We start from the raw sequence: 18,765 nt of genomic DNA on the forward strand, positions 1-18,765 counted from the left end.
CTATCGTGTTCGCGTTAGGGAACCCACACTCTATTGTGTTCAAAGACTCGAGATATGAAATCGGCTGAAAGGGGCTTCCAGATGAACTTTCCCTGGCGAATTTCTCTGTGTCAGCCTCACCGCTAAGGGCTCGTCGGGTTAGGCATTGGTGATGAGTCAGTCGCACCACGGCAATGGAACCTGATTGCGCTGAAGTCCAACGGTACACCAGTGCGTTGTTGTCATGACCAAGGCATTTTCGCCATGACTTTTGCTTTCGCCATCGGAATAAGTGTTGGTCTTGTAGACACAAAGACCATGCATACTGCGAGAGGCCCTGATGTACGTTGGCCATGTTCGTGCCGATTTTCAGGCGGTCAGCATATGCAGGCACAGGAGCTACATGCCGATGGTGGCTTGACTACGTGCCACGCGCCAACGGCCAAGAAGCAGATTCAGAGATCCAAAGACGTTCCATAGAACTTGTGTCACCGGACGGCTTTCGAACCATAAGATTGGCGTTGCAGCAGAGGCGTCGTCCATTCAGCGGCTCCCCACACGCCATGGACCCTCTCGTGTTTCGCCTACGTTGCACTGTGGGTTACTCGATTCGAGTCACGCGACGAAGGAGTTGTTCAATTTGCGCTTCGATGCGATGTTGAATCCAGGCTCGTGAGAATTGCAGCTGAAGATTAGATTTTGTCCACAACCGCCGCCGGCCCTCAAAACATACAGTACGGAGCAGTGTTGGTTTCGGAAACCAAAGTGGCGGCCGCACGCACGCAGTTCAGACCAAGACACAACGTCCCGCCGCGCGTGTGGAACGGCACTCGATCTCGAGGCGCGCATGATCTGTCTATAGATCGCGCCCAAACACGAGACCGTCGTTGTGCTAGCTTGATCGGTGAACCACAAAAATCTCCGACTGGACGAACCTTTAGTGGAAGTAGCTGACTAAACTCGCTTGGGTATAAGCTGATGACGATCTCGACAAAGACATCGTATCTGGACGTTGGTCATTAAAACCCGACAGACAAGTCCTTCAGAGACGTCATGAGTAACAGCTGCGGCCAGGGAAAGGAATCTGAGTGAGACAATCGCGGTCGCTAAGCCGATCAATCAATTTAGTTGCACTCGCTTGCTGAGGTCAGGTATGGAAAGCGAATTTCAAAATTGTCTGCAGCGACACAGCCTGGCGAGGTTATCCACGTATCATCTATGATCTATGTGAGTTTTGCGTTCAGATAGCGTACGATCGGAGCGAGCAGAGGAGATAGAATTTCAGGCACGAGTTCGATCTGTTTATGAATCGTTTTTTCGGAAGGCGAATCTGCATAAGATATGGGGGAGATTAATTTAGGAAGATCCCCTCCTTGCGCGTGTTGATAGAAGCCGGTTGGTCCGTGATCAGAAGCTTGGGAGGAGAAGATCACCGATGCATCGTAGCACACTTTCGGTGCCAATTCCGTCAGCGTATCCGTCCTAAAAGATCAATGACAGGCACGAGCAAGAATTCTTCTACAATAGCTGGCACGGCCTATTAAGATTGCCTCGGCACACATTGTCACCGTCAATCCTGATCTCACAATTTACAGCACCAAGGAAATGGGACGCGACGGCCTGAATTCCAAGGTTTACGGTCGTTCACAATGGCGCATAGGCAGGGTCCACGCACTGATGCAGACGGCGAGTTCGGGCAAGCCATAATAGGCAGATCGAGGCGAAAGTAAGCGACCGAAGCTCCTGACACGTGTGGTCCGCCGGCGACACTTCTCTCAAAACAGACTGACGTGCCCCAAGCCAAGGATCTCTCTCCTATCCCCGCCTTGCAAGGTGTTAGATTGTCTTTGGACCGTCGCTTGAGTTAGCCATCCGGGCTTATGGTCTGGTAAGCAGACTTGAGGAGACTAGTAGAATAGGGAGCTGCAGCGAAGCGCAGCCGGGCACAAATGCACGGAGCGTATCTGAGACAGCTGGCCGGATGTGCCAGTGGATGACTGGTCGTTCTGAGGCTGTGGTGACGTTGACCAAATGGCCAGCTGGGACAGACAGCAGGTGCTGCATGTAATATATCATCATCCATTGCTGTATTAGCGTGCTGCAGCTGCCGGCAACAAGGTGAGGCTTGTCAAAAGTGGACTTCGCCTGCGAGCCGGGGCGCGCCCGCAGAGGCACAAAAGCGAGTATAGCGGCAGCGAACAGTGATTGGCCAAAGGCGAGGGAGGGGGATCTGGCAGCAAGATGCAGAGCGATTGGAACTCGATCCAAGAGCAGAGATTCGATCGACTCCACGGCCCATGGGACTTGTCGTCGACTGGACCGAGAGAGGGCCGCTAACCGAAGCGGGCCTGAGACCATCGCGATCTAGGGCAGCTAAAGTTTAGGGCCTGCGGGCTGGCTGCACGCACGCGCGCAGCGAGAGCGGGCATTGGCTGTCTTGTCGACCACAGGCCGGCGACGAGGCTTGTCGCTGTGGTGCGATGGCCGTCGCGGGCTTGCAACCCACGTCCCCTCTGGTTGGAAGAGGTTCCTAGATTGCACTACTCAGGTGGCCATGGTACAAGATACATGATAGCTTCAGGCGGACGGCACACCAGATCACGCAGCTAAGCAAGGACGATAGGGTTTGAGATCTGCTCGTTGGAGGAACGTGATGTGCATGCTCAGAGTTGTGATGGTGTGGCAGGAAGCGAACGGAAAGACGCATGCTGATGCAACGGCAGGGACCATGTCATAGCTGAGTTTTGGCATGTCTGAGTCGCAGGTTATGCGTTATTCCACTGGCCATGGGGCCCACAGGCGGCGGCAAAAACCCTGACGAGCAGCAAGACACGAGCGGACGCAGAGTGGAAGAGGCCGTGGGCAGTTGGCACTGGTGGTGGCGGCCATCCCTGTCACTTTATGCCTACGTGATCGTCGGCGAACCGTGCACGCCCGTCGAGTGGTGCTAACTCAACTCTCTCGTTGTTCGCTCGCATGAGGCTTAGGCACGTCCAAGTCTCTTTTGCACCTAAGAGTCCACAGCCCTCACGCAGTCCTTGTCCCTTGTCCCTCTTTCGCCCACACATCGTCGACTCTTGCCGTAAACTTAACTTTTGACGTCGAAACCCACCATCTCACGGCGCCCCATCCGCTCCCTCGACTTTGTTCTCTTCCTCAACCTGTACCACTTCCATCCCGTCATCCACAACCTCCGACCCGACATCTTCTCCCTCGGCCAGATCTGCACACGCCGACGGAATTGTTACTGAACGCATGGAATTGGCCTCGTCGAAATCGCTTTCCCGTCAGACTCGTACCACGACGAGCAAAGGAATGAAAATCGGCCTTTAAACCCATAAACCCACTCATAACTCGACCGGCCCGCCACACACGACATTAATCGTCACCGCTGCCGAACCATGAATGTCGAATCTAGCGACAGACAAAGGCAAGACTGGCCTCAGCGACAACACAGTCCTGTCGAGCGTCTGACTAACAAGCAATGCAGAGCTGCGCTGCCGCCCATCAAGCTGCTCGACATTGATAAAATAAAGCGCGAAGAAGCAGAATATCAGGCCCGTGGCACAACCTTTAACATGGCGCCTTCTTCTGTAAACAGCCCGACCATTGCCTACCCCTCGGGTCCCCCACCTCCTTACAGTCGTCCCTCTTACCCAGATGCTCGCACTTCCCCGGAAGCCCGTCGTCACTCGGTCGAGGACTCGTCCAAACAAGGAAACAAACAGTCTCTGCCCTCGATCCACGAGGCTCTCGGCGTAGAACAGCGCGCTTCCTACCCTCCTACCGCTCACAGACCCTACTCGTCAGCCCCTCAGTCTGCATACCGCGCTCCCGCCACTGCATCTGCACCCGCGCCTGCCTCGCCTGTCTCTGCCAGAAGGTCTTTTGCTGCCATGGATCCCCCTCCCCCACCGCAACCCGTTGTCTTCACCCACGGACCTCGTAGCCCTTATGCACAGCCTCAGCACGAGATTAGCCCTCGCCAGATGCCCGAGCAGCAAGAGCGACAACGTTCGGCCTACGCGCCTCAGCCACCCGTATCACGCCCTGGACAGTCTCCTCTGGCTCATCAATCGCAATACCCGCGCTCCTACCCCGCTACTGGACCCTCGCCCTCCCACGAGAGGACTGCCTCTCACCCTCTGAGTATGCCACCCGTTGCTCCTCCACCAGCAATTCAACACCCTCTTCCATACGGATATGCTCCTGCCCCTGCACCTGTTCAGGCTCCTTACCCGTCTCATTACGCCTACCCCGCGTCGGCCTCTCACTCAGCAGCGACTACTTCGTCCATCTACCAGCCATCGATCGTGCAACCCGCTCCCCCTCAACACAGTGAACCAGGAAGAGGTCCATTTGGAGAATCGGTAAAACGCCATCTGGACATGTGGGACTTTGGTGAAGCGCTTAACGAGGTTTGTTGATTTCGCACAATTCGGTAGTTTCGTGTTACTGACCAATCATAGATTGCCGAATCCAGTAACTACATGCTGGACTTTAGTAGACAATGTGGCGCTCGTCTCCACCAGTCACAAAGATCTGAACCTGCTCCTGGTACTCTACCCCAGTTACAAGAAATTGATCATCTGATGGAAAAGTCGCGTCGTCAACTCGACTGCTATGCCAAGATGAGAGAATTCATCATCGCACAACAAACGGCCTACTTCCAACAAGCTCAAGAACAACAATTTAGAGCACAAGATGGCATCAAACGCGACTCTGTTCACCAGTCAGAAGAGTCGAAGGCTGGCGGGTTCGCTGGTGCCGAAGCCAAGAAGCGTAGAGGAGTAAGTGTATTCCCACAGAAGGGTAGTAGAACCACGGCTAATCGACGAAATAGCGCGCTGCTCCTCCTGGCAGATGTCACAGCTGTAACAGAGCCGAAACGCCCGAATGGCGTAGAGGTCCCGACGGTGCTCGTACCTTGTGCAATGCATGCGGTCTTCACTACGCCAAGCTGACAAGAAAAGCCGGAAAGAACGCAGCAGCAATTTCCAGCTCCAATCTTCGCCCCAAGACCTCTGAGGACGCGCAAAACTGAATTGAACAGGTCGTAACACCTGATCGCGGCCTACGGACCGTCGCCCTTAACTCATCGCACAACTGCATGTCTCCAGTGACATGGGGGCAACGGCTCGTCGACAGAATCTTTTCTTATTTTCGATATGCTTTTGGTTAAAATGTTAGCAACAAAAAGCGAAAACATGTGCCGGCGTCACATGCGTGTGGGCCTTATTAGAGGCCATAATCTTTCCGGACCAATACCACAAGGCCGGATAGTGCATCAACAAGTTTCTGCAAAGGGTTTTTAGACCCATTGACTGCATATTTCCTACACGAGAGGATCACGGGACACGCATACGATGGCTATTAGGCCATCTTCACGACATCAGCATTGGGAACCGGAGTTTTGTAGGATATCCTTGTTGCTTTGATCATTTTCTTTTCTTGGACCCTTATTTTCCAGTTTTTGCGACATGGCTCAATCGGCCATGTTAGTGGTTCCGAGAGCAATAGAGCTATTAGGCTCTCCACGGTGTTTGGCTACCATGTTGCCGGGATCAAGGCAGGTGGTGTTTGGGAATATTGATTTATTTTTGATTGGGTCGTTAGATAGTTGAGGATAGGCGAGTGGTCGTTCGATGGCAACACCATGTCGCACGTCAATAGAAGTCGATTGTTCATACAGGCTTGTTGCATCCCAACGTGTTTCTTGACAGATGTTGCTTGCCTGGTTGCAGAAGAGACAGGTATTAGCGCCGAGGGCAAGGGCTGGCAGGAACTAGCAACAGTGAAGATAAAGCAAGCAGTTCACATGCAGATACGACGATGCAGAGAGGACTCATCGGAGGGCAGATTGTCTCTGATGCATGTACACTTGGATGGGTACCGTTCGGTGGACATGTGTTGCAGGTATGGTAGCTCTGTAGCACGTGGGGTCACATTGGTGCAGCGGCAAGGCGCGTCTCTGACAGGTGTAAGTCGAGAATGAGGCATCTGTCGGGTCCTGTCGAGGTATGCCCTAAGACCGTCACAGACGTCGCCTCGACCTCTCTTGTCGACAGCTTGGTCATCCATGGTCATGTAGCAGGCAGCATGTTGATGCTTGTGTATAAGTTGTACTGATTAGGCAAGACCCCGCGATCGGGAGCGGGCGCGGCTTCCTCTCCAATGGCGTGCTCGGACGGGCGTCAGTCTGGCGTGGGAGCATTTGTAATGCACATTTCACATGTCGCCGACTTTGGCTTGAGCTCTGATATTGTTTTCTTCCTGTCTCTACCCGCTATTCACTATCCACACGACCTGCCCTCTTCTGCTCTCCAACGCACTATGTGCTAACGGCCCAGACGACAGCCTATCGCGGCCTGAGAGCATATCGACACAGCAACACAAATCTCGCATGCCATCTGCAGCGCAATCGCCATTACTCGTTCCAGCAATTCAATCAAAGAGCGCGTACAACGTAGCGCAGACTACCGAGCATGGGTCTTTTGTAGGAGAAACCGCCGCCCGCCAACCAATTGGCACACAGCAGCTAATTGATTCGATTCGCAGAGCGCTGGGAACGCCGCTCGCCTGGCCGGAAGCGCAGAAGGTCGCCGGACAAGTCAGAGAGTGGGGCATTGAGGTACGTGTGTCGATGGGTATGCACGAGCACAAGCACAAGCACAAGAGCTGAGATGCGGCCACAGCAACTATTGGCGACATGGAGACGAACCAAGGGCAAGGAACGCGATGCCCTCCTCTGGGGAGATGAGATCGAGTACCTTGTCGTGACTTATGATGACGACAAGCGTCAGGTCCGACTCTCGCTACGCCAAGCAGATATTCTCGAGGCTTTGGCTAGCGATGAGAAGCTCCTCGCCCAGGGTGGCGGCGTGGATGAGATCCAGCGTGGCTCAGTCAGGTACTATTTCACCTCCGTGTGGACAAGTCGTAGGGACTGACTGTGTGGCAGATCTGGCAAGACGGCGCCTGTTTTCCACCCCGAGTTTGGCCGTTTCATGCTCGAGACTACACCCGGACGACCATGGGGAATTGACCTCAAAGATCTACTTGACGTCGAGCCAGACATGAAGTGGAGGTATGCACGCCCCTACAATACCGCTATCCAACACCAACGTCGCTGACAAGCTTCTCAGACGCACAATCGCAAAGGAGCACATGGAAGCTAGCGAATTCCCCATCACCCTGACCACCTTCCCGAGATTGGGTGCCAAAGAGCGCTCCATCACTCCCGAATACCCCCTGAACGGCGACAAGTTGAGATCGCAATTCTTGCCCGACGAGATTGCAAACCCCCATATTCGTTTCCCAACTCTGGCTGCGAACATCCGCGCGCGCAGGGGTCGCAAGGTTGAGATCAACGTGCCTGTTTACAAAGACGAGAAGACCACCTGGCCCTTCAACGACCCTACTGTCGATTACGATCTACACACTTGGCCCGAAGACGACGACGTTCGTAACGGAGCTGCAAAGGAGAACCACATCTACATGGACGCAATGGCTTTCGGTATGGGCAGCTGTTGTCTGCAGATCACATTCCAGGCAAAGAACATTGACGAGGGTCGCAAGATGTACGACCAACTCAGCCCCATCGGTCCCATTTTGCTCGCCTTGACCGCTGCCACTCCCATCTACAAGGGTTTCTTGGCCGACACCGATGTGAGATGGAACCAGATCAGCAGAGCTGTCGACGACAGGACACCCGAGGAGCTGGGCGAAAAGGTTTGTGATTTGCTCCAGATCATGGAAAATCAGACTAACAATTCCCAGCCATTGAGAAACTCGAGGTGGCAGATTCCTAAATCTCGATACGCCTCCAACTCCACATACATCGCTCAAGATCCACGCCTACGCAAGGAGTATTTCGATCCTAACCTTGTAGTTGATCAGGACTTGAAGCGGAAACTCGTAGACGGTGGCATGGACGACCTGTTGGCCACCCACTTTGCCCATCTCTTCATTCGCGATCCTATTGTCGTCTTCAACGAGGATCTAAAGGAGCTGGATCTGAACAAGGTCGACCATTTCGAGAACTTGCAATCCACCAACTGGCAGCACATGCGCTTCAAACCGCCGCCACCGGGCAATGACATTGGCTGGCGTGTCGAAGTCAGACCGATGGAGATCCAGATCACCGATTTTGAGAATGCTGCATTCTCGGTCTTTGTCGTTCTTATTACCCGCGCAATTCTCAGTTTCGACCTCAACTTCTATATCCCTATCGAAAAGACGACCGAAAATATGGAAACGGCACATGCGCGTAACGCAGTTTTGGAAAAGAAATTCTGGTTCCGTAAGAATCCCTTCCCGGCAACGAGACAGCCTCGATCAGGTACTTCGACACCGACACAATTTTCACGTCCTCCCAGCCCGACCTCACCGGTCGAAGACGAGTACGAGCTCATGACTGTCAATGGAGTCATGAACGGCAAAGCAGATGGTTTCCCAGGCTTGATTCCTCTGGTTGAACGCTACCTCTCCAGTATCAATGTAGACGTCGAGATCCGCTGCGAAATGGCCAAATATCTAAAACTCATCCGCCAACGTGCAACAGGTGAGCTTTGGACCGCTGCCAAATGGATCAGACATTTCGTTGCCGAGCACAAGGAATATCAGAAAGATAGTGTGGTTGGCGAAGGCATTACATATGATCTTGTCAAGGCTGTTGAGCAGATGACTGTCAATGAAGGTAAAGATGGACTGGGTGTGGAGATGTTGGGGGATAGGAAGTGAGGGACCTGAAGAAGGAGGGGGGGGGGGGGGGGCCAAAAGTCACATCATTGGAGAGGAAGGCCTAACATCCTGGGGTTCTTGCATAACATCACATATCCCTAACGGCGTCATTGGACATAACGAAATCTAGAAAGGGATACCCAAAGTATATATCACAACTTCCTATGCATTCTTTGTCCATTTAACATGATTTCCATATCTGAAGATGAGACAAACTCCACGGAGCAGCAGTAACATCTCGTATTACTACGAGGGTCGGGATCATTCTATCTTGACCATTAAAACATGTCCAGCTAATCATGGCAACGCAATGCAACGCGTTATTTCCCGAATAGTCCATCTGAACTCAAAAGAGACCTCCTCCTCCGCTTTGAGATCCTCAATCCTACCCTTACTCCCAACTCACAATACCCAAAAGCACCTCGATTCTCCAAAATCCCGATACTCCCCATATCTTCTTGTTTTCCTCGCTTTACTCAACACCACTCAAAGCATCATTGACAATATCCATCAAAACAGGCCTCTTACCACTCTCCTGCTCTTTCTCAAATAACCTCCCTTTATTTCCAATCTTTTCTGGGACTTTGAAGGGTTTGTTGTTGGTCTTTGAGTTGGCAGAGCGATTGTAAATACTCTTCTCCGCCGTAAGATCCAAAAAGTCTTCAATGCCTTTTCGTTGAGCCAGAGGGTTATTGTTGCCATTACGTCTCTTTTTCCTTCCAGAAGCGGCGTCGTTTTCATCAAAAGCTTCTCTTTTAGCAGGTGTTTTGGCTGGAGTCTTTTGAGTTGCCAGACTCCCTCCAATCCCATCTTGGAAACAATGTCCTCGTTCAGCAAGTTTAGGGAAATTGTAAATCCACTTTTTGCCCTCCACAAGCTTGAGGAATTTCTCCAGTAATTCGTTGTGGGAAAGTGTTTCTTTACTTCCCAAAACCACCATTTTGGATCGGGCACGGGTAAAGGCAACATTTATACGTCGCCAGTCCTTGAGTAAATCGCCTACGTTTCCAGTGTCATTGCTGCGAACGCAAGAGATGAAGACTACTTCTTTGTCTCTGCCTTGGAATTTGTCGGCTGTGTGCATTTCTACGCCTGCGGCTTCTGGGTGGGATTTTAGGAGCTGGCGGAGGAGGGCGAGTTGGGAGCGGTAGAAGGCTATGACGCCGATATCTGTGGGTGAGATGCCTTGGGCGATTAGGGAGAGGACGAGTTGGACGAGTAATTGCGCTTCTGTGGCGTTGACGATGCGGGAGCCTACTGCTGTTTCTTTTGGGATGGGACAGAGGGTATCCGTGTTTGCAAAGACTACTTTACGGGAAGGGGAGAGGATGTCGGAGATCCAGCAGTGGTCTTGTGAAGGACTTAGGCAGAGGTTGCGATCAATGGACCAGGAGCCCGAGGGCTCGGAGTGGTATTTCATGAGGCCATCTGGAGTGGGGACTTTGAGTGTTCGATTGGCGACGGCTTCGTTGCCGCATTTTAGACGGCCGGAGTAGATCAGAGTCTTCGATAGCAGTTGCACTTCTTCGCACATGCGGTACTGATGTTCCAGATTCACCACACTCTCTGGGTGTCTATCAGACAAGAGCTTGAAGAGACTGATGTCGAGACCACCCTCTTGAGCTTCGCGGTTCTGCACAAGAGGAGGGAGTTGATAGTGGTCTCCAACAAGGATGAATGTCTTTGCCATGCGAATTGGTCCAAGACAGACTGGCAGAGTGATCTGAGAAGCCTCATCAACGATACAATAGTCAAAAGCTCTGCGCTGGAATAGCTGATGGTTGACACCGAGACAAGTCGTTGCAACGACTTGAGGCTTCATGTAGGTATCTTCCAGTTCTTCCATGCTTTGCTTGGGCGTCGCGGCTAGATGAGCAAACTCCTGCACTTCTGGGTGTATCTTTGCCAGAGTGCCCAGACGTAAGATGGATGCGCCCGAGTCTCGCAGTTTGAGCAGAATATTGTCAACAGCTGTGTGTGTATAAGAAGTCAGGAGCACACTCTTGCCACGAGCTACCAGAGCTCTGATGATGTGAGCGATCGTAGTCGTCTTGCCTGTACCTGGCATACCCAGGACAAGAGCATAATCCTGAGCAGACATCACTTTATCAATCGCAGCACGCTGGTCCTTGTTGATCTGGAGCTGGCTAGCAGGTCCAGACAACGCGTAAGCGGCGGGCTCGGGCTTGAAGCCAGGGTCTGTGTTTTCGACAATGAGTTTGCGCAAGTCTGCTGAGCGGAAAACATTGTCGTCCATCAAAGCCAAGAGATTGTTTCGAACAGTCGCCATGCCATTGCTGAACTCATCTTTATCAAGACGGTAGATGATGGGGGTCTCTTCGACACCTTGAGCATCCTGACTGGGTTCATCTTCTCTTCCGACCTCCATTATACCTGAGAATGTCTGATTTGTATTGGTGTCAAAGTCGGCTTGCTTCTGACGTGCGTTGTGTAGTCTTCTGTCAACAGCGACCGTGATGCGACCTTTCGATACTTTGGTCACGTAACCATTGGCAAGTGCGAAATGGCCCTTTTCACTCGATATGACAATCGGCTCTCCGGTGGTGATCTGAGACTCGGTGAAAGAGAAGCCAGCAGGTGGCTCTTTCTTGATGAGTGTGTAGCGGTATCGGTTGATCTTGGTCATGTCGTTCAGTTCCCTCATGGAGCCTTTCTCAATGACGACCTCTGAAAAGCAGCGACCGAGCTTCTCACGCTCCGTACTCAACATAGTCCAGAGCTCACGACGGAACTTCATCAGCTCAGACTCTTCCTTGGTCAGGAGATTGTCCCACTTCTTGAAAAAGTCCTGATGTATAGGCTGTAGCTTCCCGACGAGTTCGTTGAACTTCTCCTTGACACCCGCACTTTCTGGTGTACCATCTTCAGCAAGTTTGTGGTAGAGGAAGCATTCTGTCTTTGCATAACACCTCCCACACTTGCGCTCATCTTGGATCATCAGAGGCAGCTGGAGTCGCTCACGAACATAGCAGGCAAGCTCATTGCGCTGCATAATCATGTGTCGAAGTTCGTGACGTATCGCTGGAATTCGTGTGACGCTGGAATCCTCCATGTAGTATAGCAAACCATAGATGACGTCTAGGTCGTATCGATCGGATAGCAAGAGTGTGTACAGAGCTGTTTGAGCGCGATGCGAGGTGCTCGTAGTGTTACGTCCAGTCTTGACTTCGAAAGGCACTGTCAACGCTCGGCTACCTTGTTCATCTTCCATGAGGACTTGAACAGTAGCATCTATATTGCCTTTCAGACCATATGTGGGCGACCACACATGCTCTTCGACATCGAGAAGTTTAGTGATGCTGACCCTGATCTTTTTGCCGCCTCTGTCTTCTGCAAGAGCATCGGGACCAGGCTTAGCTTTCACAAAGACCTTGGCCCATGAGCTCATCTCTGGCATCTTGCTCCTGAGGTGCTCGAAGGCCTTGTTCGTATCCTCATGCCCTAGTTCGAACAAGCTCTCCAAATACTTACCTACAGTTTTTCCGACAAGCTCGTTCAGTGAGTCTTGGTCCCAGTCGTTCGTCCTCATTGCCTCCTGGAAGATCTCGTGGAGCATATTGCCGTAAACAGAGGGCTCGCTTGAACGACTGGTTGCCTTGACCCTGTCCTGTAGGACGGCTCTGCGAATACATTCGAATGAATCAGCAACTACCGTGGCCGAGATCAAATGATCAGGGTGGACAATGATCAGATTCTGGGCGTCGTCGATAGTGATCTGTCCAGATCTGCTGAAGTGACCGACAACATGCACATAGGAGCCAGGGGCGCAGTGTGTTTCGAGCCATGTCTGTCTCAAAGTGATGGTTTTGTTGCGTTTCTGCACTTCATCTTCAACGAACAAAACCTGCGCGTCATTGTCAATTCACAAGAATCCCGTCAAGAAGGAGCAATGGCACGACTCGTGACTTACCTTTTCTGCCTGTTGACGACCACGGGGATCGATGTACTGGCCGTCTATGACTTGTTTCACCAAGTATCGTTGGATGGCTCGCGACTTTTGAGTAGTCTTGGATAACACTTAGCTATCTATAACCTGGGAAGATTCGAGATACGTACAGAGCTAGCACTTGTGCTTGCCTCCAACGCTTGAGTAGCAGCCATTTCAGCCTGTACAAGATGCTCTTCATCAAATTCGGAGCCACCAAACTCGTCATCATCCTCATCGTCGTCATCTGAAAAGCCAGTAAGATCAAAAGTTTGTGGCTGATTTTGTACTTGTAGCGGTGGTGCTGATATCTGTAGCGGCGGTGTGTTATGTTGCGCAATAGTACATGTATTCGGTTGAGACTCGAACTGGCCGTTGGAGGTGCCAGGCCTGCTTTCGAAAAAGGAGACAGCGTTCTCTATCTCATCGACGTCAAGATCGTCGCCAAACTCGTCGTCGTCGAATTCGTCATCATCTTCGTCAATAGTATTCATTATCGTTGTGGTGGCCATCGAGTCCTCTTGAGCAAGGCCTGTCTGCTGGATTTCGGCAATATCGTCCAACGTGATTTCAGTATCGTCAAATTCAGTATCATCATTCTGGTATGAGTACTGTTGTGATGAACGTGCTGAGCGAGGTTGTGACCTTTGATGATCCGACATAGCCATGTGAATTTTTGGGAACTCACCTTTGTCCGGCAAAGGTGAAGAGCTCGAAGGAATGTCTTTATGAGCAAGAGATTCCTGGACCTTTTCGACTAGCATGCCCACTCGTGACAAGGGCTTTGCGACAGATGGGTCCTGGGGATTGCTGTTGTTATTGTCGCGGAAGATTCCATTGACGCGACGCCGCTTGACTCGAGAAGAAGGGAATTCTAGGCCACAGCTCGCCCATCTCCTCAGCCCACCAACGCTGCCTCCCGGCGTTCTAGGAGCCGATCTAGGTGATGAGTCGTTCATGAGGTGGGCGAAAGAGGGTATCCGTTTCTCGATCGGGGTGTCGTCAGGGTTTCTGCCGGTAGCGTATCGTGTCCACAGATCAGCAGCAGGGTCGGCCCTCGGGGTCTTGAAGGCAGATTGTGGGAGATTGGCGTCGGGAAGATCGGAGGGATCGTTTTGGGACGAATTGACAGGCGAGGAACTCTGTGGACGTTGCCTCCTTTGACGAGGAGTCAGATCTGGGTGTGAGCTATTTGCTATCCAGCCGATCTCCTCAACAGGGGACTCTTCTTGTGGCGTGGGTCTTCGTAAAGCGTCCTCGGCGTTTCCGATGAGGTCAGCGAGAGGCAGGCGCATAGCCGGTGTCGAGGGTAAAGGTTTGTCCTGGACAGTCTTGATGGGCGAGGACGGTGCGTGGGCTTGCTTGTCCTGCGACAATGGAGCAGAGGCAAGGATGGTGGTGTTGCCGTTCTCCTTGTCGGGGTGGCGGGCGAATTCGAAGGCTTTCAATTTGGACTTCGTCTCTGTAGAGGGCTGAATCGGAGGTTTCGTCGGAAGAGCAGCAGGTTTGTTGGTGGCCTCGTTCATGTTCGACTTCTTGTCAAAGCTGCGATTGCCTTGCCATCGCGCTCTCGACTATGGCGAATTAGACTTCGGCGGACGCGTCGCAAGATATTTGACAATTCACCTTGGAGCTATGATCCTGATCGAAGAACGACTTTTGTCTAGACGACATGAAGTAAATAGGCAGGAGAATGTGTATCAGACGTGTGAATAGACAACAGCACCTAGGGTGCAACGATACTTCCTGTCGCCGGAACCATCTTCGTGCTCCGTTCGTGACAAGGAAGTCGCGTCGCCAGAACGCGCCTTCCCCACATCTTGGCAGTTTTGACGGCGCTAAGAATCGTCATCTCCTGCTGCCCAGGATCCGTCATGAGCTCTGGTGCAAAGCCCAATGCTAGACTATGTATTTGGGTTGGTCGTTCATGCGGAATCTCTACTTGTCATGAACTCCTCAGAGATCATCATGAACAGGATCATCGCCTCGATACAGCTCAACAGCTATCTACACAGACACGTTTCATTCGAGTGCTGAGCATGTGCAGCCATCACCTCCATCACTATCGTTATCGCTATCGCTATCACTGTCTACAGTTTGTCCCTATCGACAACAACAACAACAGCATACTACCAATATCACTATCCAAGTTCGACGGTGTCCCCTATCATAATGCCTGAGGCTATCAGAACTGGCTTGGACTCGTTGCCTGATGAACTAAAGGCTCAAATATTGAATCATCTGACTAATCCACCACCATCGTGGAGTTGGCAGAAGACTGCGCTCGATACTTCTATAACCAGCTCATGTACCCTACAAGACACTCCACTGAAAAGTCTGGTACTTGTGTCAAGAGCCTGGTATTCACTTGTCTCGCCATTGTTATACTCACACCTACAACTTCGGCTTGAAAGTCCTACAGCCCAAACCGAATCAGCCTTGCTCTCGGCCAAGATCAAGAAAATAACCACAAACTTTAGAGAATGGTTGTTCCGTGACGCTGGATATCCACACGACATCCGCTTGCCGTATAGACATGTTTGGCAGAGCACGGCGACAGAAAAGGCTGCAGAATGGACAGCTACAGTGGATCATTCACTAGCAAGACTATTCTCATTCCTCGAGTCACCAGACAATGGCAGTTTTTGCGATAGCGTACAGTCATTGACGCTTGTCGCTACTGGTGAGCTAAACGACAACAATCTTGACTATATTCGAGACGAGGTACATTGCTTGATTGCAACAGATGCATTTTGGAATCTGCTATTCGAAAAGATCGATCCTGCGCGGATCACGGTACTAGCGCCTCCTAGTAAGCTTGCCTGTCTGCTTGGATGTAGCATGAACATGAGGGATGCATGGGCTTTCCCCGGCATGGCTATGCAGCTCGTCTCGGTTTGGAGAGAGTCCAGGCCATTAGAAGTCGTCGACAATGGTTCCCCACCATCAGAAAGCGACTACGATATGATGCAACCTGTGGAGCTTGTTATGGACCCGGATGAGTACGGCAGACCAGCCTTCTCAAGCATCATCTACATCAAGCCCTGGACACACCTTGCTGTGAACGAAGGTTCTTTCCTTGAAGCCTACTCAACCTACGAATATTTCCACAAGAATCCGCCAGGTATACTAGCAGCAGTTGGAAGAGCATTCCGCCTCGAGACAAGCATATGGTCAGTGGCATATAAGGCCATCTTCCCCTTTAACAACCACATCAGCTCGCCGCTCGATCAAATAACATACAAAGGCAACCCTTCAAACGTACGAAAACTCTACGTCAAGATAGCACCAGATCCAGACGACACGATTCTCGACGATCCAAGGAAAATAGCAAAAGCCGACATCACCGACTGTTGGCGTGAGGTTGAGTCGACATACAGATTTCTGACAGACCCTGCTCTTCGGGGGGAGCCGGAGTTTGAGTCATCTGGTGTGGTCAGAGAGCTCGAAATGTTTAGCTTCGGCGACAGCAGCATATCTTCAATCAGGGACACTGTCACAAGTTCGCTGGAGAGTGCGGGTTGGCAAGAAGTGGCTTTAAGCGAGTGGCACAGCTCCAGACTTGTTTCTCTCCTTCAGATGTCTACACTTGGTGAGGATAGTGTATTGCAGTAGATTGAGCGATGCGCAAGTCGCGCAAGTTGATTCGTGAGTATCAGCTTAGCCTGGTTATGTACACCGAGTCAAACTCTCTACCCTCGTTCAAAGTATCCACTGCTTGTGGAAGGCACGAGATTTGTCTCCGGATTCCACTGTGCATCGCGACAGCCTGTCGTGGGATGTTTGAGAAGCAGTCGGGAAGACCATGAGGTCGCTCTTTCCTCGTACGGACGCCACAGCAAGACCTAACTGCACGCGCAACTTTCCTGAACATTTTCCTACCACTACGCACCACCATCACCGCTCCGCATCAACAACAAGATGCAGCCATCAGAAAGACGTAACTGGGGCAATCTCCAAAAGAAGAACGGCTTAGACGACGCGGTCATGACTTTGATCAGGGCTCGTGTAACAGAGAGTAACCCAGATACTGCGGAGCTTCCTGAAACTTATCGTCAACGAGCTTACGAAAGACTGGTCGACAGCATCTTTGTCGACCTCGACGCGGCAATGACGTCGACGCAACATATCTGGTCTCAATCTTGCCTGATGCACCTCGTGAGAAGCTCTTCCCTCGGCTACCAACGCAAGCTTGAGAGGCATCAACAACGTAAGTCTGGTGGTGTCGACGACGAAGCCGAGGACGACGACAACGACAGGGAAGATGACGAAGGCGATATGGAAGATCAAGACACCGTTGATGAAGTCATTCGTCGACCTCGCAAGCGATCTTCACCATACGTCGACACCAACTACTCAAAGAATGTTCAGCACCCGGTCTCCACCTCCGCTCGTCGCCCTCTAGGCCTTTCTTCTCGCAATCGCCCGGCCTCTACTCCTCAAGTACCGGTGGCTCCATCAGTCTCCAAGTTCAGCGCCATCCAGCTACAGCAGTACACCATACGACTTCGTCGTCCGTCAGGCTTGGACACCTCGACTCACAAATCTATCCCTCTCTGGAATTGCGTGCGACTTACCAGCAACGAAGGAACCAAGCAATCCTCATTCATCGACATCGGTGAATTGTCCTTCGACAGGCTCAAGCGACTTGCCAAGGCCTTTGATGGTGAAGCCATTGTCTACGAGGATATCCAGCCAGATGGTCGTGTGCTGTCGAAGATCGAAGATGACGACGAACTGCAGGCGGCTATGCATGTCTTGATCATGGCTTTGAAGGGGGACGACTTCTTCCTGCCATTGGGAGTCATGAGATTTTAGGACGCGGTTTGGTGTGTAGTCTACAGCTCGCTGGGCTCAATCGCCAAAGGTTTGACTCGCCGTGACCACGGTGGTATCTTGAAAACCCAGCATACTTCGAATTGAAAGCATACTTGTGGGGTATTGTCTTAGAAGTGTATGGTGGCTCAAGGATTGCTCTTGCATTTTACATAATCGCTCGCTCCACACGAAGATTGTCTCTGAGATGATGAGACAGGTGAAGCATGCATTGCTAAAGTATCGAGAAGGATCAGAGTCCATTCCATCCAATCAATACAAGCTTCATCTTCCCTGCTCTCCAACACCCAATACCATTGCACTAAACATCTTCCCACCACAACAAAGTGCATCACTCCAGCTCATGAAACCCTGCCGAGAAACGAGGAGCAGGAACAGGAGCACCCTGACAATTAACACAAGCACAATCCTTGACCTCCTTCTTCATGATCATAAGGACATGTTCAGCAAAAGCAACCAGCGAAGCAAAAGACAAGCCACTGGGGTGACCGTAAACAAATCTATCAACTCTCTGACCATCTTCATAGACTTCTGGGCGTAGGAAAGAGGCATAGCCCACAGGAAGCTGGTTGATGAATTCGACTCTGCCACCTGATCATTCGTAACAATGTCAGCTATCTTTTCCTGATAGCAGATGAGGGGGAGGGATGGCAATAGACGTACCGATAGCGAGGACAAGGCGAGGGCTTGCGTTGAAAGCATCGCTCAAACGAGCAAGAAATTTGATGTTGTCTTCTCTAGCAAGGTGTTTGGGGAAGAAGTTGGAGTCGCCATCACTGCCTGCGAATGTGCTGAGATCGATAGTCTTGGTGGCATTCAAGCTGGATTGATTGAGAAGCATTTTTTTTGTTTTGGAAGATATGATGTGTCTTTTCAGATGAATGCTTGGGATGGAGAGGCTGCGGTCAGGAGCATGTATAGCATGTCTTGTTTGCTCATAGTAAGATGTAGATGGTGTCGGATTGTCAGGATCGGGCAAGCCTTCTTTCGTGTGACGTTTGTTTCGCTTTGGCATCGAAAGACATGCAGCGATTGCTGCTTGAAATGAATTGCATGGAGCAATAGGGAGAACCCAAGAATTTGGCTGGAGCATGGTGCCAGAAGCACATTCAGTCACCTATCGCGAGTACGAATGTTTATGTGCTTGCCAACTGCAAGACTTCTCGGTCTTGGAGTGACTGCGTGTAGTGAAAGGTACGAGACATTTTCGAGAGATGGGGTAGCTTCATCACCGATTCAATACGGGCGGGATCAGTAGCATA

At 51.5% G+C, this 18,765-nt stretch overlaps 6 protein-coding genes across 6 annotated transcripts; 4 read left to right on the plus strand and 2 right to left on the minus strand.

Annotated features, from left to right (window-relative positions):
• Positions 1-3,380: 3,380 nt before the first annotated feature.
• Positions 3,381-5,023, plus strand: AUEXF2481DRAFT_721 (uncharacterized protein; the record flags this gene model as incomplete). The annotated part of the gene is made up of 3 exons (XM_013493780.1): positions 3,381-4,397; positions 4,449-4,769; positions 4,823-5,023. 3 exons carry the CDS (start codon positions 3,381-3,383, stop codon positions 5,021-5,023), a joined length of 1,539 nt encoding a protein of 512 aa, XP_013349234.1.
• A 1,168-nt stretch (positions 5,024-6,191) lies between these two features.
• AUEXF2481DRAFT_35081 (uncharacterized protein) lies at positions 6,192-8,754 on the plus strand. Its single transcript, XM_013493885.1, has 6 exons — positions 6,192-6,475; positions 6,538-6,610; positions 6,675-6,889; positions 6,941-7,066; positions 7,125-7,710; positions 7,759-8,754. The coding sequence occupies exons 1-6, from the start codon at positions 6,465-6,467 to the stop codon at positions 8,719-8,721; spliced, it is 1,974 nt and encodes a 657-aa protein (XP_013349339.1). The 5' UTR covers positions 6,192-6,464; the 3' UTR covers positions 8,722-8,754.
• A 3,977-nt stretch (positions 8,755-12,731) lies between these two features.
• On the minus strand, positions 12,732-14,362 carry AUEXF2481DRAFT_35083 (uncharacterized protein). The gene has a single exon (XM_013493886.1). The coding sequence runs from the start codon at positions 14,191-14,193 to the stop codon at positions 12,769-12,771; it is 1,425 nt and encodes a 474-aa protein (XP_013349340.1). The 5' UTR covers positions 14,194-14,362; the 3' UTR covers positions 12,732-12,768.
• Positions 14,363-14,839: 477 nt separating this feature from the next.
• AUEXF2481DRAFT_724 (uncharacterized protein) lies at positions 14,840-16,282 on the plus strand (the record flags this gene model as incomplete). Its single annotated transcript, XM_013493784.1, has 1 exon — positions 14,840-16,282. The coding sequence occupies one exon, from the start codon at positions 14,840-14,842 to the stop codon at positions 16,280-16,282; it is 1,443 nt and encodes a 480-aa protein (XP_013349238.1).
• A 306-nt stretch (positions 16,283-16,588) lies between these two features.
• On the plus strand, positions 16,589-17,485 carry AUEXF2481DRAFT_725 (uncharacterized protein; the record flags this gene model as incomplete). Its single annotated transcript, XM_013493786.1, has 1 exon — positions 16,589-17,485. One exon carries the CDS (start codon positions 16,589-16,591, stop codon positions 17,483-17,485), a length of 897 nt encoding a protein of 298 aa, XP_013349240.1.
• A 349-nt stretch (positions 17,486-17,834) lies between these two features.
• Positions 17,835-18,344, minus strand: AUEXF2481DRAFT_726 (uncharacterized protein; the record flags this gene model as incomplete). The annotated part of the gene is made up of 2 exons (XM_013493787.1): positions 17,835-18,094; positions 18,167-18,344. The coding sequence occupies 2 exons, from the start codon at positions 18,342-18,344 to the stop codon at positions 17,835-17,837; spliced, it is 438 nt and encodes a 145-aa protein (XP_013349241.1).
• Positions 18,345-18,765: the final 421 nt, after the last annotated feature.

This window comes from Aureobasidium subglaciale (genome assembly GCF_000721755.1).
Source record: "Aureobasidium subglaciale EXF-2481 unplaced genomic scaffold scaffold_0, whole genome shotgun sequence".
NCBI classification, from domain to species: Eukaryota; Fungi; Ascomycota; class Dothideomycetes; order Dothideales; family Saccotheciaceae; genus Aureobasidium; species Aureobasidium subglaciale.